The sequence below is a fragment of the Actinia tenebrosa genome, unplaced genomic scaffold, assembly GCF_029948245.1.
Source record: "Actinia tenebrosa isolate PJP-AT-01 unplaced genomic scaffold, QUT_ActTen_1.0 PGA_scaffold1__47_contigs__length_23844297, whole genome shotgun sequence".
NCBI classification, from domain to species: Eukaryota; Metazoa; Cnidaria; class Anthozoa; order Actiniaria; family Actiniidae; genus Actinia; species Actinia tenebrosa.
In genome coordinates, this window is record NW_028292578.1 from 23,731,366 (window position 1) to 23,757,898 (window position 26,533).

Consider the following 26,533-nt stretch of genomic DNA (forward strand, 5'->3'; position numbering starts at 1 on the left):
AGTGGTAAAGTCATTCTTGTCGCTTTCCAAAAAGACGATCATTATATTAGATACGCCAAGGCCACGCCTCCTGCCAGCCCTGCGACTCCTACGAAGACCAACTCACTATTTTTTTGTTTCTTAGAAGGCTGGTAGTAATTCTTAAAGTCAGGCTTCTTTAACGCCACTGTGGGGTGCGCTTGCGCATAAAGTTTGAAGGCGTAGTCTGTGTTTTCGAAGTTCTTATCCGCCTGCATCTTGTCTTGGTAATTCTTATCCAACCAATCCCTGTAGGCTTGTCTTTTTTTATTCCAAGCCGCCACGTCCCGCTGATATTTCTCCAGCGCTAAGTCGTGCCTTTTTCTTTCGGCGTTAGATTCTGCGTTTTTATCACCGCTAACTAATTTATCCAGATATCTACCACCATAATTAGCCCCTGTAAATGCTAAAGCTGCAATAACTCCACCTGCGACTAAGCTAACCATTATATGTTAGGTAGGTACTTTTCCTTCCGTAGGTAATCCTTTAGCATGATAGCCCCGCCAACGGCAGCGGTCATCTTAGCAAAATTAGCGAAGCTCTTGCTTGGGTCTTCAGTAAAGTCTTCTTTGAGCACTTTCTTACCAACCCAACCAATACCCGCAACGATGGAAGTAATGATAGCTGCCTCTTCAACAGTTTTCAACAACGCGGTTGACATTATATTACAAAGCGAGAAGGTTATTCCATTTCAGGGATTTTGCTTTTTCTAACCTCCACAGGCGTGTGATATGTTGGGGCCTCCCACTTTACTTCTGGCTTCATATTCCGCCATTGTAAGTAAAAGCTGCCTGCTGCTATAGCAATTCCTAACGCGCCGATGACGTAGCCGGGATTCCAAAAGGATTCGCTTTCGTCCTCCACCTTTTCTTCTTTTTTGGCTTTATTCTTTCTGTTCATCTCCGCGAGCTTCTTTCCCGCGGCAACTCTGCCTGCAGATTTAGGCTTGGTAATCTTCTGCTCCTCCTGAGGTTGTTCTTCGGTGCCACTCATCTTATATCTAAGGACTTGAAGGACTTGATAATAACTTGACGGCGACTTGACAATGACTTAAGGATGACTTGATTAAGTACTTAAGGACGACTTGACAATGACTTGACTAAGTACTTGAGAATGACTTAAGACGACTTGACTAAGTACTTGACAATGACTTGACTAAGTACTTGACAATGACTTGACTAAGTACTTAAGGATGACTTGACTAAGTACTTAAGGATGACTTGACTAAGTACTTGAGGTGACTTGATCATCAGCAAGTGCTGCCTGGAAGACCTTTTCGACTTCTCTGTCCTTCTTGAAGTCCTTCCAAGATGTTCCAAAGGAACCTAGTACCTCTTTCAAGTCAACGTGCTGAGCTACGTGCAAAGCCGCAGAGGCTACTGCCATTAACTTACCGCACTTCAAAGACAACCACCCGCAGGTTATCTTAAGTTCTTGGGCGATGACATAGTCCTCGCTAATGTCCTTCCGCAGTTGCTCCACATCGTCTATGGGCAGTGCAAGTCCAAGCAATTTAGTCGCAAGTCGGATAGCGGAGTCTGCGACGGCGTCCGTGGTCTTACTTGCAAGGGCAGCCTCGTACCTCTTATGGAACTTTTTGACTTCCTCTTCTGACAACTTATTAACCTGCTCATGGGTAAGTTCCTTACCTATCATTTCTTTGCACTTCCCCGAAGACACAAGGATGTTAAGTTGTTCCTTGAGGTTACTTTCATCTAGCTGCGTGGGGACTTCATCTAAGAGCTGCTCAATCTCCATATATGTTAATGGAATACGGAAACCTCAAAGAGAAAATCATTTTGGAATGTTGGTGCGTTTTTAAATGCCGCATGTATTCATGCAACTGTTCCTTGGATATCTCGCCTCCGTAGTCGCTTAAGATGGTTTCCAGGTCAGACTTACTGGGTGTATAAAATACGACCAGGGAGCCTATGTTTTCCCTGAAGGGTTTAGAGACACTGGTAAGCTGCTGCGAGAGCAACCAAACGCTAATATTGTCATGTCTGCCGCTGAAAGCGAGCTTCACTAATTCGGAGGTGCGCTTTTTTACGTCGTCCCCACAGGCAATGTCATCCAGTATGAGCAAGGTTTGCGTATCTTTAGGGAATTGCTTGTGCCAGAACTTCAAATGGCTGGATAACTCGTTAGGGTCTAAAATATCTACGAAGAAGTCGTCATCTTTCACTCCTATGCCTTCCCAGGTGCGGTTATTCACGTAGGTGGGGCATAATAACACTATGTAGTCGAAGCGGTATCTAAAGGGCCCTAATAGCTGCTCCACGATGAACTGGGTCTTTCCGCAGCCGGTGGGTCCTACTATCAGAGCATTACAAGGCATGTGATCTGGATTCATATATAGATGGAACCAGTGGAAGCAGTAAGAAGGATTACCGCCGACGCAAAGGATAAAAAAGACACCATAGAAATACAAAGGGAAGAGATAGACCGGTTAAAAGAGCGCGTGCAGGAATTGTATGATGAAATGTGTGGTCTGAAGCGTGCAGAACGGTTTGGTGCGGTTTTAACGATAGTGGGTTGGGCTGCGGAGTCCGTTAAGGACTTCATTCAATATCCTCCATAGAACCTCATCGTCGTTGCTGGCGTAGCATTTCCGCCTTCTGTAGCAGCGCATCTTTCATGCGCATTTCAGCATAGCAACTGAAAGTACGTGCTTGTGATGGATCGTATAAGCACTGCCACAAGTGTTGTTCCTTCCTGACGCAGCCACACTTATCGCAAGTGTCGTTCCAGTAGTCTACGTTCTCCCAGGCGACCTTTTCAAATGTGACGTCGAAGTTCACAAAGAGGTTGTCTATTTCTTTTTTCTGGTTGTTTAATTGCCTTACCGTGTCGACTGGACAACAACGTTCTGCTACGTCGCCATGCTCTTCGCAGACGACTTCTGAAAGGTCGTATCGTTTACATCTGTATTTGTGCCAGGCATCTTCAAAGGATGCGTTGCAGCTTTTGCAAAGAGATTTGAGGCAGACTCTGTGTTCCATGTGGTATGCTAGTGCTTGAGGAGAGCTTAGTACCTTGTAGCATTCTTCGCAAGTAAGGTTGTGTGCGTTGTTTCGGCGACAGACTTTGTTTTTGACGTGGTAGGAACAAGCTTGCGCGGTAGCAAAGGTCTTATTGCAATGTTCGCATGTCGTTTCTGTCGCGCGTTGCTTAAAGCAGACCTTGTTTTTGACGTGGTAGGAACGAGCTTGGCTGGTCGTAAAGGTCTTATTGCAATGTTCGCATGTCGTTGCTGCGCGTTGCTTAAAGCAGACCTTGTTTTCGGTGTGATAGTTAAGTCGCTGTAAGGAACTGAATCGTTTGTTGCAATCGTTGCACGTCATTATAGTAGGGTGTTCTTTATGCCTTATTAATGATCCTACTTCGTTGTTGCTGATAGGGTAGGGTCTCTTAAGGCCTTTAGTTTTAATGTCATTATTTCTTAATGTTTTGAATGTTATCAGGCTTATATTCTTAGGGCCTTTAGTTTTAATGATAGGGTATTATTTCTTAATGTTTTAAATGTTATTAGGCTTATATTCTTAGGGCCTTTAGTTTTAATGATACCTTATTATTCTTTAATGATATCTCATTAACATTACTTAATATAATAAATAAAAAGAGGATAATATGAAGGACCCTAAAATAAGTCTTTACGTAACGTATCCTAAGAAAGAATAATAAGATATTATTAAGATCTCCTTACATCAAAGTTAAGGCGCAGGAGCCTGGGAGGAATTCTAGTTACCCTTTCAATATATGGACTGCATTACATGTGAACTACCTGCCGACTGCATAATTCGTGAGGAGAAAAAATACACCTGTCCTCATTGTAATAAGGTATTCCCCGAAGGATCCTTTGTTGGGCATTGGTGTCCCACAGATCCTAAAGCACAAAAAACTTTAGCTTACAAAGAGGATCTGTAAGGTATGTATATGGAGCGACTGAAATACCGTCAAAAGACCATAAGCACCCTTTGTGGTGACTGCGGTCAAAAGCTGTCCACCCTCCAAGCCTTACAATATCACCGCGACAACAGGGTCTGTCTTAAGAACTGCTGCCGCCGCTGTGATGAGCCCTTCTTTGAAGAGAACTGGCATAAGTACCGCTGCCGCCGTTACCACCTAGAAGGTATTGCCTGCGAAACCCACGGTGACATAGCCGAACGCTGTTGCCCCCTTGAAACCTCCCGGGCGCTGACAAAACGTAAGAAGGAAATTGACCAAACCTTTGTAGGCTTTGACGACGTTGAGGGCGTTAAATGGGAGGACAGGGAACACTGGGAGGCTATTTGCGATCGCTGTGGCTGTCAACGGAGTGGACAACATATTTGGTGCTGTCTATACGACGGACCACGTCCTTTAGACCATTACCTGGCGGTACGAAAGGCTTGGAAAAATGATAAAGATATATGATACCTCAAATCGCAGCATTCGTAGGAGGCGTCTTAATTACCGTATCCGCTTACCAGATAACAGAAAAAATGAGGTCCGCCGTAGCAGACCAATACTTAACCGCCCATGAGGATGACTTCTAATCGCACAGAGGATTAGCATCTACCTTCCTTTCAACGTCGAACTTCCATCGACCGCTGACCTTACCATAGCTGCGTATGTGTGTGAATTCCTCACCTTGAAGGACATACCGCACGCAGTCCGGTGCCCACAGTGTGCACTCTTTACCGTCGTGTTCCAAGACCAACCTTAAACGGCTAATGTCTTCGAACACAACATAATTTTTTATTCTGTATGAAATGCCTTGGACTAATTCACGCCAGTGTGTCTGTTCAACTATCATTATATCTATGAAATATTCTTTGGTGAGTCCTTAACGCATCCTGCGTCTTAAAAGCCTTGGTGCACCAAGGACAAGGTACGCGAATGCCTTCCGCGTAATGGTCGATCTCCCTACATATAAGGTCGTAATCATTGCACACCATAGTTAGGTAACCATTTGCTTCGTATTGTGCGAGTAATGCCTCTTGTTTTGAGGATAATACGCCGTTACCCTTAGGTGTCTTCAACTCCAAGCATAACCCATTATATTTTTTATGTGCATTGAGAACTAAGATGTCAGGCTGACCTGCCTGGTAACCTTTCTGCCAACATACTATTCTTTTGCTAGCTGAGTCCTGTAGTTCTCCAAGACCTGGTGCCAGCAGTAGGATAGGGTGGAATCGACGTATGTAGTTTACGACCTTCTTATGCAGGTCAAATTCATTTTCTATTTTGAATATTAACTTATTAGGACTGTCAAAGCGCCGCTCTATTTCATACTTACCTGTTTTCCTGAGGGTAGGGAGAACATCGCCTAACACCCATTTTCTGAACTCCTTAGCTACGGACTTTTCAGATCCGAATATTAACTCATAAAGACCCATTTCAGTGATGTAAACGGTATGTGGTTGCGCATTAAGGGTGTCAGTCAGATTGACACCCTTTATAGACCCCAAAGTTACCTTGTTTTCCTCTGAGACGTGTGCTCTAGCTGCGTCCCTAGAGTTAACGTAACCCAACGCCAAAGCCACCTCCTTCGCTTTGAAATAAAGTTTATCGCCTTGCACTATGCATTGCAGTTTGGTGTTGTTGTTTTTGAATACGCGAAGCATTATATACGTAAGAGATATTTTTTTGGTTAAGGAAGCGCATTAATATGCAATGCTCTTTAGCTGATTCATTTCTACAGTCAGTTGCGCGTCAGAGACAACGAAGACGTATGCGTTGATCTTGTCTGAGTCACTTGCGCTAGTGTTTGGGTCACGCTTGATTTCCAGGGTAATGCCGTCCTGGGTATTTACCAGACGCAATCCCTGCCCATGTAAATCCTCGTCGTTGGTGGTTCGCATGTCAATCCACAATGCATACTTATCGGTAAAGAACTCGCCGGGTGCAACTTGATCCCCAAACTTTCTTTTTATTTCCCTGTAGATGTCTGAGGGCTTCATTCCCTGCGAATACACCTTATTTGGAACTCCATTGATGCTAATCCCGACGTTGGTGATGTTGGGGTTATGAAAGGCTTCAGAGTCGCGCTTACCGGCTTCATAAGGTTTGATAAATACCAACATCAGCCCTGTAAGACTACGACGTGGTAAATTAATGCTCTGAGTAATTACCGCGTCTGTCTTATCCAGGAAACTAAAGGTTTTGTACATTACCGCGTGGTCATACAAGAAAGCCTTTCCGGAGCTGTATTCCATGCCAGCGCTGCGTGCTAGATCTTCGGAATGTATGGTTTCATACTGCAATTCCAGGTTGGTAATGGCATATGGAGGAATACTTCCCGACAACGCAGTGCTTAACCCGCCAATGATGTTAGTTATGTTGGCTAAGGTCACTTCAAACTGCAACTCACTCAACTGTCTAGGATAATAAACTCCGTGGCTGGTAATAGCCTCAAAGTCCAATGGTATTACGTATTTAGTACCATAGGCTGTCTTAATGGCCTTTGCATCTGCCACTGCGGTTTCTCCGCTGCCGTCAGTAGGTTGTGTCTTGGTAGGAGTCCTAACCTTACGTAAGATTGTGCTACCAATACCCTGCTCTATCTTTTGTGCCCTTTCGAATGCAGTCAACCACAGATCTTTGTAAGTGGTGTAAAGGTCATAGTTGTTTAAGTCTAAGAGGGATTCCCCGGCAAACTTTACTCGCATCTTTGAGACGATGTTGCGACCAAGGTTGTTAACGATAATCCTTTCATCTGCGACGGTAGGTTGCACCGTCAAATCAAACCTTAAAGCTAAGGTGCCAGGAACTAAGACTAGGTTATCTGTTAGTCGAGGCACACCTACGTACAGCGTTTCTCCAGGTCTAGCGCTGCTGGGGGTAAAGGTGACTCGGTGAAAGGTGCGTTCTGCTTTCAGTCCGCCAACCTGCTTAGGTAATATATTGGGGTTTAACTTTGAGCTTATCATATATAATGGAAGTAGAAGGAACAGATTTCGATCCCACCACTGAAGAAGGTCAAGTCGATATTAACGACGAAGAATATGAAACCCTGCTTCCTGATGACAATGTAGACCCCCGAGGCCTTTTTGATAAATTGCTGAGCAAGTATGGCGTCAGGGCCCGCGATGCTATGCGTTCCTTGAGAGATAAATTTAGGTCTAAGAACCCCCACACGCCTATTCCAGAATACTTACAAATGGAATCCCTTGGCGTGCGGTCGGACTTAACAGCGGACCTCCTCAATGACCTAAGAGAGCGATACCCAAACATAAACCTGGCTACTTTGGACTTCCAAATAGGAGACAAAGGGCAGGTTCAAGTTAGAGAATCGGGTAGGGAAAAATGGCACAACCTGTATCAAAGGAGAAATACCAGCCTGCTTAACAACCAGCTTCCAAAAGGAGTCACAAATGCGCTTGGAACGCCCAACTTGACGATGCTAAGCACTTTGACTCAAGAGGAAACAAAAGTTGCTCAAAGGACCTTTATTAGAGGTATTTCGAAGCCTGGCTACAAAGATGCCCTCAGATCCGCAATCAGACTGCAAGAGGAGCGCCAGGAAAAACTCAACCAATTAGAGACCGTCAAAGAGGAAAAAAGCAAACAACTTGAAGAACTTCCAAAAGATAGCGACGCGACTGGAGGCTTGGTGAGCTTCTTGCAAAAGGTAAAAGCTGAAAAGGAAGCACTTCAAAAGGAAATGCAGGAAAATAAGGTAACCATCAACAACCTTAGGCGACAACTCGACGAAGCAACCAAGAAAGGGGGTAATATCGATAGTCACTTTAATGCCGTCCAGGAGGAAAACCAAGCATTGCAGGGGCGTATAGAAGAATTAGAAGACGAATTCATGAAACAAAGTAGGTTGACCACTGAAAGCCATGTCGCCGAAATTGCAGACTTTAGAGCTAGGCTTTCTAAGCTGTTGGAAGAAAAAAGCGCCGCAAGAAATCAGCTAAGGGCTGCTTTGAATGAATCGGCGGGAAAAGACGCAGAACTACAGCGTCTGGGAAAAGAATTGATGGAGTCTGTTGACAGAGAAAGACAAGTAATGGCGGACAAGGCAGTGGCGGAGGAACGAATACGACAACTTCAACAGGCCGTCGAAGACCTGGAGGGGCAAATAGAGCGGCAGCAGGAAGTAGTTGCGGACCAAAATCGTCCCGAAGAGGAAAGGGAAGCAGCTCAAAAGGAAGTAGAAACCCTTCAGGAGCGCCTTGCAGAATTACATACGCAAAAGGAAAACCTGGAAAGAGAATTGGGGCTTACCACCAAGGAAAAGGTAAAAAGAGCCCTTTTGAAGTATGGTATTCCACTGGCATTCGCGGTCGCTATTTCAAGCGTAGTAGGTGTAATCTTTTCTGCGCTTAAGGCTACAGGCGCAGGCGTAAAAAAATTAGGTAATGGACTAACGGCCTTAGGAAAAAAGATGGCAGCCGGCCTTCCTGGGCTGCTGGGTTCAGTTGTTTCCTTGGCACTTAGGGCCGGCGGAGAACTGTTGAAGTTCGTGGGGAATAACATTTGGATATTAGTAGTAGCTATTGGGGTGGTACTCTTGAAGAAGATGAAGGTTTAATCTTATCTGGGTACGTTACTGGTGGCTTATCGTCGTCGGGAATCCGAGGTGTCCTCGACTGGGGATAAGTAAAGATAGTATTCGCGCCGCCTTGATAATGCGAAACTAAAGGTATGAAAGTCATAGTACTAATGGTCTTATGACTCCAGGTAGCATCCACCGGGGAGCCAGCTGCCGGATAGGTGGTATTTATCCCAACAATACCCGAATGGGTTCTCCTTGTGTCGCTTGGACGAATTTGAAGCCTCGCATGTTGACAATTAGCTATTATGTGAAAAGTCACCGGTGTTAGGTTCTCCAAGCTCGTGGTCGTGGGCTCAAAAGTGAAGTGGGTTAAATGCCTCTTATTTTTTTTTTCCTGTAGGGTAGTAGTGGGTGGTCATTCTCATCAAGGATTCTAAACCCAACATTGCAATCATTCCACGCACTAATGTTAATAGTGCATATGATAATACCAAGACCTCCAACCTTCACCTGCAGGTTGGTATCATGCCAGCTATCGTCAGAGTACTCCTCCTCCTCTAAATAATGAAAAAACGAATCTTCCTTTACATGTGGGTTATTCATATATTTAAAGGCTAACTACCGTAAGGGCGCTAATAGTTTTGTGATTATAAACGTAATCTCTTTTATCATCTATGCTATTTATCGTAACCCTCCCCGTATCGTCTACTCTTATCTGCAGCTTTACCTTCCCATGACAATCGGCGACCATATGAAAAGTCCAAACCGATAGATTTTCGAGGCTGCTGGGGTTGGGCTCTACGGAGAAATGCGTAGGCTCCCTGTTATCATCTTTTACGCGCATAGGCTGTAATACTCCATTGTCGTCGCAGAAGCGAAATCCTACGTTGGCATGACTACTTGCGCCAATGCAAATACTACAAAGGATTAACTTCTTTCCTGAGTAGTTCAAATTCACAGACATCCCCGTAACATCAACCCAAGATGCCTGGGTGTATCTTTTCTCACCTTTGTAAGTCGTATAAACACAATCTACTCCAGCCATGTAGGGGTTGTTCATCGCCATATATAATAGCTCAGACCAATGCTTGCAACTGTTAAGCCGGCTTTTAGTAAGTTATGGTTATATTCCTCAGGCATGACCTTCTTTACTGGTTTCTTTGGCAGCACCTTTTTTAATGGTTTTTCTACCTCTTTTTTTGGTTTCTCTACGAAGTGAGGAATGCTCTTGGTCATGTCAGAGTTCACGTCATTCACCCCAAACTTCATATCCTTAGTAGCTCGCTGCAGCTTATTGTTATAACCCACAACGGAATTGGTGTTAATAACCAAATTACTCGGCATTAACCAACAACCAGGCGACAAAGCGTAATCCAGTCGCACTTTAGACTGCTGCACCGCCAATTGATATCTCTGCACCGACTTGGATATGTCATTTTCTATTATTGCAGACTCAAATAAAGTTAGGAATTCTTCTTGTGTTTCCCGCGAAGCACCTTGGGATCCAATGATGGGGCTGCGGGTATTTACCTGCGCTCCTAAGATGCAGTACACAAATGCTTCAATGCTGCGGTTAATCCTGGCTAGGTTCCTTAAACCTTTTCCTTTCATCAACACGAATGGATCCCAAGTGCCTAGGTAGTTCGATTGGATTCTGGTAATTAATGAATTATTGCTCTTATCACCACCCATATCACCGAACTCTAACTCATTACTTGGGTATTCCTGATGCCCATAATCGGCTGGCTTCTCACCGTTGGCACCCCAAACGTAAACTATACCCAGCCCATGCGTCTTACCCTCTTTGTAACGAAAATCTTTTTGCTGTGGTTTGAACTCATTAATTAACCTTTCCAGGGCTGCGGCGTCATATCGATTATTCATTGGATTAAATGCCTTATCTCCCGGTAAAGGTACGTTAAGCTCCTTCAACAACCTCCTTACCGTAAAGGCAACGTGAAACCGCATGATCGGAACGTGAAACATATCCGCGGCAACGCCACAACCTTTAGTGGCGGCCCAGACAGCAAAGTTTAACTGCTGCGGCCAATATCGCATATTGGGTCCTGCTAACCATTCCCTGGCCTCTTTACCCGACGTATGCTTTAACATCGTATCCCCATAGATATTCCTTACTACTACATCAAATGATTGCCTACCCACTGAAATCTTCAGGAACGTTACCATCGTTTCAAAGTCGTTTACACCACCTTCAGCATCGTAAAATGGGTAATCTTCCTTGTTCATTAATAAATCCCTTGGGAAATTAGGCTGTACAACCGGTAAATGCTTCACCTGATCGACCAGCGTAGGTTTTAAATCCTCATTGCTGTACATTCTTTCACCGTTATAGTAAATACCATCGGGTCTTCTTTCGAACTTACTAGCACCCGCATGTGGAAACCTTTTCCTAAATTCTCTCCAATTCCAGTAATTTTGGTTGTCGTGTATATCATTCCCAAAAGCGTCGTACATTATATATAATGGATGTTATAGCATCAGCACCTCCGCTCTATCCTGATTTACCTAATGAATTGAATGCCGAGAACTTTCATTTGAATAAGGTAAATCTAATCCTGGCTTACTTGGAAGGGCAAACGAAACACTATGAAAAAGTCCAAAAAAAGTACGTCAGAGCCCGGAGTACGCTACATAAGATTGCGATAACTTCAGGATCCATATCTGTCGTGTTAACGGGCTCCGGCGTTGCTACTTCGCTTACTGGGCCGGGAATAATCGTTGGAGTTCCTTTGGCCGGCGTTGGGGCAGCCTGTGGTATTATTTCGGCTGTTGCTACGGGCATTATGAAACAGTTGTCAAGCAAAATATCGAAACATGACACGACAATAGCTCTGTCAAGGGCTAAAGTAAATACTATTACCGACCTTGTCTCAAAGGCTTTGCGTGACAGAAAGATAGACGACGTAGAATTCTCGCTTATTCTGGCCGAAGAGGAAAAGTACGAGAAATTAAAGTCGGACATAAGAAATAAAAAAACAGTCGTAAAAGATCTTTCCGAGGAATCTCGCAAAAAGATCTACCAAGAAGCGAAAGAAGAGCTTCAAAGAAAGCTTGCTCAGTAAGCATCTGCTTTGAAAAAAGCGAGACAGGATTTCATTTACATATCGAACGTCAGTCTAGAAATTACGCGTAATATAAATTCAGTGAATTATTACGCGTAATATAATTTCAGTGAATTATTACGCGTAATACGAATCATTTAGCGAATTATTACGCGTAATATGAATTATTTGCATAACCTTATTTGGCAAATTATTACGCGTAATATAAATACACGTAATATGTTATTGTCGCCTCGGAATCCATCCTAACAGAGGGTGGTTGGGGTCGATTTCGTGAAATATTTCGTAGATTACGTCAGGGTAATAAGGAATATCCTTATTCAGCTGACAAAACATCCACTCGGCTCTGCTCATATCAGAAACCTCAGGAATAGACTTACCGGTAATTTCAGACAAAAGATAGGGAATAGCTTTGTAATACTTCCCTAGCTTTAATTTTTCTAGCGTTTTCCGCAGGCTTTGTGGCGTTGGCTCTTCTAAGTGGCCTATAATTCTTTCCATTACTTCGTTATCTAAATATACTGGCTGATGACCTTGTATGTGACTCATCCAGTCTCTGAAGTATTTTATTCTTTTGTATGGGGTCTTCTTACGACCTCCATTAGCATAATATTGCTCTCTGGTGGCATTTGGTACAGCATTACGAATATTCTTACCACACTCGTAACATTGTGCTGACGTGTCGTCTTCTATTTGCATTTTCTTACCACAACACCAGAAACCCTTGGGCTTGGGTATGTTAATTTTAGGTGCTAAGCAAACTATGCAGAAGTTGTTTACGAACTCTTTACATTCATGCATCGTATATCCAACAGAATACCCTATACTTCGTTTGCAGTACCCAACAGAGCAGCAGTAAGGGACACACCGCGGAATTTCCGTAAATCTGCTGTACCCGCGTTCGTAATTTCCCGGGTAAAACCCGCAAATATACGGCATCAATCGCGAGTCCCCCTTACTGCTGCTAAAATCGATCAATGGTCCGATTTTATTCGATGTGCACCCTCCCTGTAAAAGTTCTGGTTACGGCCCTGATTCTAGGCTTGAGTTTGGATCATATGCTGACGCCATTCCATGTTCGATAAGACGACAGACCATTGAAGAGACCTCGATTTTCTATTTCTTTGACAAACAATTGCCATTGGCGTCATCAATGTTGACACTGACATTATCAGTAGGTTGAAACCTGATACACAGACGCTGTTCGCTTGAGGTCTTCAAAGTTCTCAACGATCTGCTTTTAAGTCGAGCAGTCGTACGTTTTCTTGAGTAAAAATCTCAGCTATTTATATTCTATATTGTACAAGGAACTCTCTAAGACTTCTTCGCTCAAACCAGTTGTCTTTTACTCTACAAGAAAAGGTAATTCCCCACAATGACTACACAAACAATTGCTCCTCGCTTCTGCGCCAGAAGAAAACACCAACGTGTGAATTGTAAGCTAGTTGCGTCGGTATCAATTATTTTATTGACTCGTTTCTTTTACTGCCAATTAAACTTCTTTCATGCCTGAATTTTGATAGAATCATTTAAAGTTTTCTACTTCCGTATTTGTGTCGCCATGTTAATCACGAAAGGCACGAAAAAACTTATAGTTTCGTAGTTTCGGGCAAGCAGTTCAAGGAAGAAAGTACAATAGCTAGTGTTCATTTATCGCATGTAAATTCATAAACCGCCTAACATAAAAACTAATTCGATAAACACATAAACGCAAGTAAGTCAAGTAATAATGTTTTAACGACGGTGGCACGAACGTGTGTAAACGAACGAACCTAGTTGCTATGCCAACGCATTTGTTTTGACTTTGTTTTGGCAAATCAGTAACATAATTTTAGCTTAGTGATGACCTTTCGACTCTTCTTTTCTCATTGCGTGTTTCTTTGCTTTCTTGGCACGTTTTTACTTCACTTACTCTTAATTCGAACTCGGATTTAGCACCAATAAAATGGCAGAGGCCATGAAAAGCTGAACAAAAAAAACGCATTCTATGTCAAAAGTGTGTCTATTTAGGATCGAGTCTAAAACTCCACACGAGTACAACACGAGTGAACACGAGCAAACACGAGTGAACACGAGCAAACACGAGTGAACACGAGCAAACACGAGTGAACACGAGCAAACACGACCCGAACACGAGTCGAACACGACAGAACACCAGTCGAACACGATGAACACGAGTCGAAAAAAGATACCAAGTGTGCATTCATTCATTCATTCACTTATTCGTTCATTAATTTATTCCCTTCGTTCGTTCGTTCTTGGTTAATTTATTTATATTTGCTTACTTTTTCTGATTTTTTTAAAACCTTTTTTCGACTCGTGTTCACTCGTGTTCACTCGTGTTCACTCGTGTTCACTCGTGTTCACTCGTGTTCACTCGTGTTCACTCGTGTTCACTCGTGTTCACTCGTGTTCACTCGTGTTCACTCGTGTTCGAATCGTGGGGAGTTTTAGATCAGTTCGTCTATTAAGCTGATGATTTACATCGCGAAAAATTGTCGTTGTGAATTGTCCAGTGTAACAGCGTACGGTGCTGTTACATTGAAATGGCTTCCCATAAGAATTGTTATCGTATGAGTGGGAAGAGTACGGTAGTGACATACTGTACGGCGCGTGAGCGGTATAACATGCTATAACATTGAAATGGCTTCCCATAAGAATGGTTATTGTTGTACACGGTGCGATTATATGCCGCAACATTGAAATAGCTTCCCATAAGCTTAAGAATGGTTATTGTTGTACAAGATAATACCTGCCGTAACACTGAAATGGTTTCCTATGAGAATTGTTATCGTATGAGTGGGAAAGGCGTACTGTAATGACAGTATACGACATACATGCCGTAACATTGAAATGGCTTCCTATTGTTGTTATAACGCTTCCCAATCATATAAGAATCGCTCAACCGCCTTGTCTTGTCAAATGCTTATTGTTGGCAAAGGGTCCAAAACTAACTCCATTTGACCTCGAGGTCCATACTGCCCTCTATATTTCAATTAACATCCTTTTATTTTTAATTTTTTTAAAAGTGTTTTGAAGAAGAATATCGCAATGGCAACCAATCCACTGATGCACTGCTTTCAAATTTTGGCACTCCTGCTCTTCCTTAATACCGAAAACATGTTGTCACAATCCAGCGTCAGTAATTCGCGTACGTAATCTGTTTAATACTAGTGTCAAAAAATAGCTATATTCTATATACGAGCGAAAATTGGTTCCTCTCTTGAGAGCTGTGTGTAAAGAATATTGAGTAGTAGACAAATTGGAGAGCTCCGCCAAAAACGCCTAGAAATAAAGTGCACTTAAAATTATTCAGAAATTGAAAAAGTAAAAAATAAACGAAAACCGAAAATGCAAAACGCTAATTAAGAAATAGCTATAAATTGTACGCGACAGGTCACCAGGCCCAGAAGAGTTGTCCGAGAGACACTGGGTACTATTGCGATAGAACTAAGATAGTTAACACAGCACGTGAACTTTAGTTATGAAATTTAGTTATTAAGAGGAATATGGGAGATTGTTATTGAGTTTTTCTTTTGGATTCGATAGGGACACATTCGGTAAGTCTATTATAGTTTGTATTAGATCACACAGATTGATTCTAAGACTCTCTTTGATTGTATTTATAGTGAACCGCGCATCGATACACGACACATCGACGCATCAACACAGCATACTTTCGAGAATTTCTATCTTGTGGCATAATAACGACATGAGAGATAATGAATCTTCGTTTAATCTGATTAGGAAATAGATGTATGTATTGAATGCGAGTTTCATGAAGGACCCAATAAATATAGATTGATGAAAGCATAGTTAATATCGATGAAAGGCAAGAATATTTTCTACATTAGTTCACGAATTCGCCTAAGCAACGAGACATTATGGCAGACAGTGGAGACAATGTGGCACGACACAGGAAGCCCAGCGCACTTGCGAGTACGGAAGGCGCGAGAGGAGAAAGGGCTCTAGAGTTAAAAAGATCGAAATCTGGATATATTGGAAGACTTACTAAATATTACAATGAAGTTAGAGACATTATCGAACGTTCTGAGAACTATGTTGACATTGAACTTGTTTTGAGGATTAAAGATAAGATCTCAACGACATTTGATATCTTTGTGGAATGTCATACCGAATATCTTGAGTTTTTGAGAGAAGAAAAATCCCGAGATGAAGCTGTTAAGATTTATCGAGACCAGTGTCTAGTTAAGTGCGATGTCGAAGAGCAAATTGATTCCTGGATTTCTAATATGAGAGAGAGGAATTGGTCAGCTCCTGAGCCTACTCCATTTCTTATGAGGCCTGCTGATTCTGCAAGCCAAAGTGGATCGGATACTAGTTCGAAGAGAAGTGGTGGAAGTAGATTGAGCACAACCTCAAAATTAAAGATTAAAGCCGAAGCTAGACATGCAGTAGCCCTCCTTAAACTAAAACAACTCGAAGAAACACAGGTGTTACAAGATCAAATTGACGAAGTAGAATTAAAGATGAAATTAGAAGAAGCTATGAAGCTCAATAAAATGAAGCGAAAACAAGTTTTCCTTGAAGCACGACATGAAGCAGAACGAAGAAACACAGAATTACAAATTTACGAAAAATCTGAAATGCACGATGAAAATGTTGAATTGCACGACTTAGATTACGAAACGGCCGAGAAAACTGAATTGCATATTAAAGGAAAACGTGAAAAAACCGAATTGCATATTAAAGAAGACACTCGCGAGAAACCTGAATTGCATGATATGAGGAACACTGAACCGTATGAATCACAAAGGACTTATAATCTTCAAAACCGATATCCATTCCAGGATAATGAACCTAGTCATGATCATGAACTGATCTTCGTCACACCACCGAAACAAAGTACACCTAAAGAATCAACAAGAGTTGTTAGTAAAAATCCGTTCTCAACTAACCCGTTTATGTGTCCAGCAATGGAAACCAAGCAAGATATTACTATACCAATGGCTGAAACTGTAACGAAAGGTCACACAATTGCGGGAACGCCTTCGACTCCAACTGCTGAAGAATGGCTAGCTATGAATTCAACCAATTTACTTGAAAGTCACTGCTTCACCGATTTCTATCCGAATGTCGAAGATGATTCATCGAAAGATAATGAAGTGTACAATGAGATGATCAAACAACAGGAACGCATGGTATCTACGATGGCCAACGCTCTGATGTTACCCAAGCCGGAACTTTTTACGTTCGACGGCAATCCCCTGCATTATTGGAGATTTGTACGTAACTTTGAAAGAAACATTGAACAAAAGTCTACCGATGAAGGTGAAAGGTTAAATTATCTTTTACAATATTGCTCAGGCAAAGCAAGGGAAGTGGTAAGGAACTGTGTTGTTATGAAACCATCTATTGGCTATGCAACCGCGCGAAGGCTGCTGAAGGAGCGATTTGGAGAGCCGTACGTCATAGCCAGTGCATACATGGAACAGATTACTAAGGGACCTCCGTTGAGAGCGTCCGATCGCGAAGGTCTGCTAAACTTCGCAGACAAATTAAAGGATTGTGAACTGACGATTAAATCCATTGGCTATCTAGATGATTTAAATAGCGCAGATAATTTGAGACAAATAGCCGAACGCTTTCCCATCCATCTGAAGGCAAGATGGCTAGATTTGACTAGAGTAATCAGAAATGGTGGAGGAAAACCGAATATTGGCCAAATGTCAGAGTTCATTACAGAAAGGGCTATGGCGGCAAACGACCCAGTATTTGGCAACATTATGGACATTAAGGATCAAGTCAAGATCGAAAAACCGCGACAAAGACACAGACCAGCTCGGGTGAGCGCGCCTAGAGCTACCGCGTTAGCTACGCAAGCCGAAAAGCCGAAGGTTTCCGACATACCAAGCATTGCCTTTAACACTCTTAACAACAAACCACCTCAGACACAAACAACGAAATGTTGGCTTTGTGAAGGAACGCATGTGCTTGCAAGTTGTTGTGAATTCGAGAAGAAGACTCATGAGGACAGAGTAAAATTTGTTCGTGCTAAAGGACTGTGTGATAATTGCTATAAAAGAGGACATAAAGCTAGAGAGTGCTTCCAGAAAGGACAATGTAAAATCGAAGGATGTGAAGGAAAGCACCACACGTTATTGCACGCTCCAACCAACAACGCCCAAAAGGACAATGAAAAACCACCTGGAAGTAAGTCGAATTACGCCGTGAATTTAGATTCCAAAGGCGTGAGTAAACCCACTGGTGAAGGAAGGAAAGGTAAAGTCTGTCTACCCATTGTACCAGTTCGTATACGTGGTAAAGGGAGAAATACAACCGTTACTACGTATGCGCTCCTAGATAAAGGATCGGATACCTCACTATGTGAACAACGACTGTTAGAGCAGCTGAATGTTGATGGCGAAGAGCGAACCTTTTCCTTGACAACGATCGACAAAGTGAAAAGCCAAAAAAGAGGACGCATTGCTAGCTTGGAGGTAATGTCACTAGAGTCTGATGAAGTAATTGAAATACCAGCAGTTTGGTCCGTTGATAGACTATGCATTTCTACTGAAGGGGCACCAACGCAACAAGACCTTTACAAATGGTCACACCTAGATGGTATAACGGTGCCGGAGATTGACAGCTGCGAAGTGGCATTGCTAATCGGTAACGACACGCCCGAAGTATTCTGGGCGCTAGAAGAACGACGAGGGAATCGAAAGGAACCTTACGCCGTGAAGTCTTTACTCGGATGGACGATCATTGGTCCAGTTGACGACGCAACAAATAGAAACAGTCTGAATACATGTTTTATAACGCTACAAGATGACGAACTAAAGCAGCAAGTAGAAAGATTTTGGAAGACGGACTTTGGAGACCCGATACTAAGCATCAAGGAGTCGATGTCAGTAGAGGACAGAAGAGCTTTATCTATCATGGAAGAAAGTGCTGTTTTAGTCGGAGGTCACTACGAAGTTTCTCTTCCTTGGAAGCATGGTGAACCATGTATTCTGAACAACCGTCAGTTAGCTGAATCGAGATTAGAGTCGTTGAAAAGAAGATTTCTAAAGGACCCCGAAGTTCATCAGAGATACAAGGCTGTCATAGACGATCATCTTGACAAGGGTTATGCCCGTAGGATACCTGAAGAGAGCCAGAATCCCTCAGATCAAGCAGTGTGGTACCTACCTCACCATGCCGTCGTTAACCCTCGAAAACCAGAAAAGATGCGCGTAGTATTTGATTGCGCCGCGAAGTTTAAAGGAACTTCTTTGAACGATCAACTACTCCAAGGGCCAGATATGACAAATAATTTAGTGGGAGTTCTCACTCGATTTCGAGAGGGACCTGTTGCTTTAGCAGCAGATATTGAATCTATGTTCTTACAAGTGAGAGTTAACCCGAAGGATTGTGACATGTTGAGATTTTTATGGTGGCCAGACGGCGCCATTGACAAGCGACCCTCTGAGTTTCAGATGCTAGTACACTTATTCGGAGCAACTTCTTCTCCAAGCTGCGCAGGCTTTGCATTGAGGAAGACGGCTGATGACAATCGTGCCAAATTTAGTAAAGATGTCGTAAACTCTGTATACCGGAATTTTTACGTGGATGATTACCTGAAATCTACCAAAACTGTAGATGAAGCTAAACACTTAGCACTTGAGCTTAGCCAATTGTTAAAACAAGGCGGCTTCCGTTTAACAAAGTGGATGAGTAACAGTAAGGACGTTCTCGATACGATACCAGAGTCTGAGAGAGCTAAAACGGTCAAGAAATTGAACTTTGAAAGACTGCCAAATGAAAGAGCACTTGGTGTTCACTGGAAGGTAGAATTAGATCGTTTGGGACTAGAGATCGAAGTGAAAGAAAAGCCTCTAACAAGACGCGGGATACTATCAGTAATGAGTTCGGTCTACGACCCACTAGGTATTGTCTCTCCAGTTATGTTACCCGTAAAGGTACTGTTGCAAGATCTATGTAAACAAGATATTGGGTGGGACGATCCAATCCCAGTAGAAGAGATGATAAAATGGAAGAAATGGCTGGTCGAACTACCTCAACTTTCCAATGTATCTATACCACGTTGCCTAGAACCACCGGATCTGGGTGAAATCTTGTCAAGAGAGTTACATCATTTTGGCGACGCTTCCCAAACGGGTTATGGAGCAATCTCGTATTTGAGGTCAGAGAACGCCAACGGAGAAATACACGTTTCTTTCTTGATTGGCAAGTCCCGGCTAGCACCAGTGAAAACAACTACGATACCTCGATTGGAGCTGTCTGCAGCTATCCTTGCAGTAAAGTCCGATTGCATGCTGAGGGAGGAATTAGACTTACAAGTTCAAGACTCTTTCTTTTGGACGGATTCTACCACAGTACTACGTTACATTTCTAACGAGAAGAAAAGATTCACGACGTTTGTAGCCAACAGAATTGCAGTTATCCGTGAAGTCTCGAGTACTCAACAGTGGAAGTACGTGGATTCAAAGAGTAATCCAGCTGACGATGCCTCAAGAGGCTTAAGCGCAGACGAAATGAAGAATGACGTTAGATGGCTAAACGGACCGGAATTCCTGTGGCAGAAGAGAGATCTATGGCCTATGTTACCCTTTAACTTAACCCAGATTGCCGACGATGACCCAGAGATAAAACGAGAGAAGCAAGTGAATTTGGTCCAAGTAACACAAGAAGATATTCTAAATACCATGTTTAAGGGTTTTTCTTCGTGGCAGCGGCTACGCATCGCTATTGCTTGGTTGATGAGATACAAATGTTTTCTAGTGAACGCTTATCGTTTAAGTCATGGACACAAAAACACCAGAGAATTAAGCTATGATAAGATCAACGTATCAGAGCTGAAAGCAGCCGAACGCGAGATTGTCAAGCACGTACAACGTCAATCCTTTCAGCGAGAGTTGGCTGTTCTTAAATTGCGTGGATGTAGCGAAGGTAATGCAGTAAAGAACGAACTCCATTCCAAAAGGAAAGTGGTTGAAAGATCTAGTCCTATATACAAGTTAGACCCACAACTACGAGATGATATGTTATGCGTTGGAGGACGTCTGAGTAATGCTCCCATTTCAGAAAGAGCCAAACACCCACCAATCCTGCCTAAAAATCATCATGTTTGCGACTTAATCATCCGTCACTATCACCAGATGTACGGCCATGCAGGCAAGGAACATGTGCTTTCACTCATAAGAAGGGCATTCTGGATCATAAATGCAAGAGTATCAGTACGAAGACTACTTGATCGTTGTTTTGATTGTCGCAGACGCAACGCACCCCCTTGTGAACAGATAATGGCTGACTTGCCCCAAGACAGACTGACACCTGACATGCCACCGTTTTCTTATGTTGGAGTAGATTTCTTTGGCCCTATACAAGTGAAAAGAGGACGTTCTGTTGTCAAACGATACGGTTGTCTGTTCACATGCTTGACCGTAAGAGCAGTTCACATTGAGATCACTCACACCTTGGAAACTTGTAGTTTCATCGATGCACTCTATCGTTTTATCAATCGAAGGGGCAAACCTTTACTAATCCGAAGCGACAATGGTTCCAATTTCAAGGGCGGAGAAAGAGAGTTAAGAGAGTCCATTCAAGAGTGGAACCAGCAAGCTGTACACAAGTTCCTGAGACAAAGAGACATCGAATGGATCTTCAATCCTCCAACGGCGAGTAATATGGGTGGCGTGTGGGAAAGACTTATTAGGTCGGTTAGACAAGTACTACGTGTGCTGCTGAAGGAACAGATAGTAGATGACGAAACGTTATTGACTGTTATGACCCACGTCGAAGCAATTCTTAATAGCCGACCGTTGACTCCTTGTAGCGACGACTCCAAGGATGAAGACCCCTTGACACCTAACCAAATACTACTTCTACGCAATGAAACATGTCTACCCCCTGGGGTATTTACAAAGGACGATGTCTTTGCAAGACGAAGATGGCGCCAAGCGCAATACTTAGCCGATCAATTTTGGAAACGTTGGGTAAAGGAGTATTTGCCAATGTTACAGGAGAGAGCAAAGTGGAACCGACCAAGACGAAATGTAGCTGCGGGAGATATTGTACTCGTAGTAGATCAGAATGTACCAAGAGGAAGTTGGCCCCTTGCGCGTGTTTTGGAAGTGCATACAGCTAAGGATGGCTACGTAAGATCAGCGAAAGTGAAGACGAAGACAAGTATTCTAACTCGTCCCATCAACAAGCTTTGTTTGTTGGAAGGCGTGGTCTGTGCCAACCAATAATGACTGATGTGAACATTATAGTCTGACTGCAGTATGAGTATAATTCAAGCTGTCGCGTTGAGTTTAAGATTAGATTGAAATGAGATACTTAAAGGTACGCTCATTTGGTGCCGGCGATGTACGCGACAGGTCACCAGGCCCAGAAGAGTTGTCCGAGAGACACTGGGTACTATTGCGATAGAACTAAGATAGTTAACACAGCACGTGAACTTTAGTTATGAAATTTAGTTATTAAGAGGAATATGGGAGATTGTTATTGAGTTTTTCTTTTGGATTCGATAGGGACACATTCGGTAAGTCTATTATAGTTTGTATTAGATCACACAGATTGATTCTAAGACTCTCTTTGATTGTATTTATAGTGAACCGCGCATCGATACACGACACATCGACGCATCAACACAGCATACTTTCGAGAATTTCTATCTTGTGGCATAATAACGACATGAGAGATAATGAATCTTCGTTTAATCTGATTAGGAAATAGATGTATGTATTGAATGCGAGTTTCATGAAGGACCCAATAAATATAGATTGATGAAAGCATAGTTAATATCGATGAAAGGCAAGAATATTTTCTACATAAATATATCGATCTATATATATATATATATATATATATATATATAATTAATATCATCATCATCATCATTATTATTATTATTATTATTATTAATCATCAGCTACTACTTCAAATAACGTCTTAACATCATTTACATCACCAGTAACAACATTAGCACCATCGTTAACAACAGGATCAATAACAACAGCACCATCACCAATAGCAGCAACAACAACAGCAGCAACAACAGGAGCAGCAACAATAGCAGCAACAACAGGAGCACCAACAACAGCAACAACAACAACAGCAGCATCAACAGCAGCAGCAACAGGAACAGCAACAGGAGCAGCAACAACAACAATAGGAGCAAAAGGAGCAGCAACAACAGTAGCAGCATCAACAACAGTAGCAACAACAGCAGCACCAACAACAGCAGCACCAACAACAGCAGCACCAACAACACCACCAACAACAGGAGCAGCAACAATAGCAGCAACAACAACAGCACCAACAACAGTAGCATCAACAACAGTAGCAACAACAGGAGCAGCAACAATAACAGCAACAACAACAGTAGGAACAACAGCAGTAACAACATGTATTATTTCAACAGCAACAACAGCAGTCAACGGATCAACAACCGAAAACAAAGTATATATGTAACTTTGATCTCATATGCTCGTTTCGCTCTCTGCTCTGCTCTGCTCTGCTCTGCTCTGCTCTGCTCTGCTCTGCTCTGCTCTGCTCTGCTCTGCTCTGCTCTGCTCTGCTCTGCTCTGCTCTGCTCTGCTCTGCTCTGCTCTGCTCTGCTCTGCTCTGCTCTGCTCTGCTCTGCTCTGCTCGTCTTTATAGCAAGTTATCTTTATATATGCAAGTTTATTAAAACCCTTAGACATATTTTTCTTTCTATCTTAAGACCACAACCACATGGCCTAATACCACTCCAACTCCAAGCGGATTGTCCACGGAAGCCACAATCGGTATCGCTGTTGGAGCTATACTGGGAGTTATTCTGATAGTAGTCTTGGCAGTGCTTGTGTACAAGGTGAGTTCATAATAGACTATTTAAACGACGGGGCGGCCGTTTTGAATAACAATGTATTGTGAAATCGTCTAGAGGTGCAAATATATATACAAAGCCTGGTAATGGCGTCGATTGACATTAACAGTTCACAAAAAAAGTAGCAAAAACTTAAATTGACTAGAGATGAATAAAAAAATGTCGTTCGTTCAGCATCTTCGTTTTTTTGCCCCCGAGGCGTCCCCATAATGCCTTGCGATTTAATATGACCGACACGTCCTCGAAGTAGTTATCTGAAAAAGAACTTGTGTAATTTAAAAAGAATGTGCTGTAACTATACTCTGGCATTTTAGATATAAGATACAGCAAGTTTAAAGTCAACGTTTTCATTTTATAATATTTGGAATGAATGTTTTCGCGTAAAACTGAGGCTTTGTTACGAGGCAAAACTTAGCTGAAACTAGTTTTTGTTTTTCGATGTTACGAGTGATCTTTTCACGGGAAATTGCACCCTACCACAGAACCATATATCACTCCAAAACAGGGTTCAAACACGTTTTTTTACCGCCGAAAAAGTGGAGAACCCGGAGATTATAATCTAGTGACAGTGACAAACTACTTCAATTTCTACTTTTCTATGTGTGTGTGTGTTTTTTCTAATATCTAAACTCTTTTCTTATTGTTTTTTGATTTGAAGCGTGTTGGTAAGAAATCAAGGAAAGTAACCGTATCAACAGTAAACCCTGATGCTAAGGAAGAAAATGAGCTAAAGAACCAAGGTTTGATTTCAGAAAGATAATCAATGCATCTCCATATAAACATGTCATCATTACATCATCTTATCATCTTATCATCATCCATCATCCATCATCCATCATCCATCATCCATCATCCATCATCCATCATCCATCATCCATCATCCATCATCCATCATCCATCATCCATCATCCATCATCCATCCCATCATCCATCATCCATCATCCATCATCCATCATCGAATCATCGATCATCGATCGATCATCGATCATCAATCATCAATCATCAATGCGCAATTACCATCATCACATCAACAACACCAAAATCCTATCACCATCACTATCGTTATCATTATCAATCACTACGATCTACACCATCATCGACCATCATCACCATTATCGATTATGGTCAGAGAGTGTTTTCCAATGCAGGAAACAAATCTCTTTTTTCGTTTTCGTTCATTTTTCCTTTTTTTTCTTCTTCTTCTTCCCCCTTAAATGTTTACTTTTCATTTCCTGAGTTTGTTGCCGCCTCTACTCTAGTTATCTCTTTAAAAATGCTTTATAATAAAAACGTATGGTTTCATTTAACTCACACATTTATCTCTCTCCTACAGGTGACGCGATCTAGGGCGCCAACACTAAATACCTGTCAAAAACGGCCAAAACTTCGTTAGCTTCCGTGATAGAATCATAGGGGGGAAAAACTCAAACTAGACATTTTAATAGAGTAGGTAGACATATATATCTCAACAATGAAAATCGTTTGCGCATGCGTCAGATTGTCCAATAATATACGATCTCGTATCCAGAGTGTTTATTTCTTACTGCGCATGCTCGACAATATAATTTCGTCAAGCATGCGCAGTAAGGAAGGGCTCTGTTTAAGAGATTAGGTTTTTAGGGGGAAATATCTTAGTACAAGCATTAGAAAAATTTTACATAAAATAAAAACAAGCCATGTCAAGGCATTGCTCAATAGATTTCTAAAAAAATCTAACTATTAAGAATTGAGCTTTGGAGACCTTTTTCCGCTTGTGTGTAATTTTTTCCCATTTCAGAAGACGAGTTTGTCTTATCATGCGCAACTGTTAAACAAAAAGAATAATGCTTTAGGGAATGACACGTGATCCAAAACCATAACTTTCAGTTTGAATTGGTATGTAGTCGTCTTATACTGTATTTCTTAAGAGCGGTCTACTCACGTGTGATTTCAAGTCCAGGGAGAGTTTGGTTCCCAAACAGAAGCCGAATCACTGGCATATTACTTGTGTGCGATAGTTTATGCTGTATAAAGTAAATTTGAAGTGAAATTCAGTGAAAATACAGTTTTTCTTAAATCTTCTGACTTGGTATAAACATTTCAGAAATTTTTTTGTGTGTTTGACTTTACCATATTACAGTCAAACCAGCTCTTGCCTTCCTATCAAGGTTCAAAGATTTATTCATTATTGGAAATTTGATTTTTATCCTGCTTTGAAGTGCCGTGCATTAACTGATGAAACGAACGTTGTAAATTTCAATCCCGGTCTTTGCCTCAAAACATCAAAATGTTCATTTGTAAAAGGAAATTTTTTGGCCGAATTAAAACTGCACACCAAACAACTAAGGCCCCGTCCACACGTATCCGGAAATTTGTGTATCCGCAAATTTTTTTTTTGCGGATACGGGTTGCGTCCACACGTGTCCGGAAATTTTTGTATCCGTATCCGGAAATTTTCGAAAACGGTCTCCAGAGTGGAAATTTTCGAATACGCTCCAAATACAGATACGTGTTGACGGTCGTATCCGCAAATTTTCGAATACGATGACGTAAACACGATTTTGCGCATGCTCAATAAGAAAAACTATCCGTCAAAGGGACTAGACACTAGCGTGCATCAGGGCGGACCAAGAAATTTCCGGACACGTGTGGACCGTGAAAACGATTCGAATACGCTGCGTGTGGACGCAAACATTTTCGTATCCGATAAAAAAAGTTTGCGGATACAAAAATTTCCGGATACGTGTGGATGGGGCCTAAAAAAACCGGTCAGCTACAATTGTTGAGTTATTTTAGCTTTGTACGAATCTGTGAAGAACTAAAACGCATGAGCTGGTTTTGACTGTAAGTGTTTCATTTGTAGCAGATAAGATTTACTCTATAATTCATTAGGGCCCCTCTGGACACCAGCTTTTAGCTGAATGGGCCACCTTGTTTAAATAAAGGTTCCATGACCATAAAAAATATATGGAGAAAATTTGTACCAAACAATTTGTATTTTTCTCTGTTTTTTTGCTTTTTGTTTTTGTTTTTGTTTTTTGATTGTTTTTTTTTTTGTTTGTTTATTTGATTGTTTCTTTCTTTCTTTCTTTCTTTCTTTCTTTCTTTCTTTCTTTCTTTCTT

General features: G+C 42.0%; 3 protein-coding genes and 1 long non-coding RNA gene across 5 annotated transcripts; 3 read left to right on the forward strand and 1 right to left on the reverse strand.

Annotated features, from left to right (window-relative positions):
• Nucleotides 1–1,702: 1,702 nt before the first annotated feature.
• Nucleotides 1,703–11,452, reverse strand: LOC148910142 (uncharacterized). Of its 2 annotated transcripts, none has more exons than XM_089032381.1 (2): nt 11,392–11,452; nt 1,703–3,904 (listed from the first exon to the last, which is right to left on the reverse strand). In XM_089032381.1, exon 2 carries the CDS (start codon nt 3,360–3,362, stop codon nt 2,604–2,606), a length of 759 nt encoding a protein of 252 aa, XP_088888507.1. In that variant the 5' UTR covers nt 3,363–3,904; nt 11,392–11,452; the 3' UTR covers nt 1,703–2,603. The 2 variants fall into 2 exon arrangements, with proteins under 2 accessions (XP_088888507.1, XP_088888508.1); XM_089032382.1 differs by lacking the exon at nt 11,392–11,452 and adding an exon at nt 10,666–11,026.
• A 341-nt stretch (nt 11,453–11,793) lies between these two features.
• LOC148910143 (uncharacterized) lies at nt 11,794–26,401 on the forward strand. The gene is made up of 6 exons (XM_089032380.1): nt 11,794–12,951; nt 14,619–14,740; nt 22,535–23,022; nt 23,288–23,416; nt 24,090–24,171; nt 24,765–26,401. The coding sequence occupies exons 2-6, from the start codon at nt 14,641–14,643 to the stop codon at nt 24,776–24,778; spliced, it is 813 nt and encodes a 270-aa protein (XP_088888506.1). The 5' UTR covers nt 11,794–12,951; nt 14,619–14,640; the 3' UTR covers nt 24,779–26,401.
• LOC148910144 (uncharacterized) lies at nt 14,980–15,399 on the forward strand. Its single transcript, XR_016120201.1, has 2 exons — nt 14,980–15,149; nt 15,219–15,399. It is a non-coding gene; the product is annotated as an uncharacterized LOC148910144 (long non-coding RNA).
• Nucleotides 16,964–22,352, forward strand: LOC116296940 (uncharacterized). Its single transcript, XM_089032667.1, has 2 exons — nt 16,964–22,102; nt 22,172–22,352. Exon 1 carries the CDS (start codon nt 17,037–17,039, stop codon nt 21,807–21,809), a length of 4,773 nt encoding a protein of 1,590 aa, XP_088888793.1. The 5' UTR covers nt 16,964–17,036; the 3' UTR covers nt 21,810–22,102; nt 22,172–22,352.
• Nucleotides 26,402–26,533: the final 132 nt, after the last annotated feature.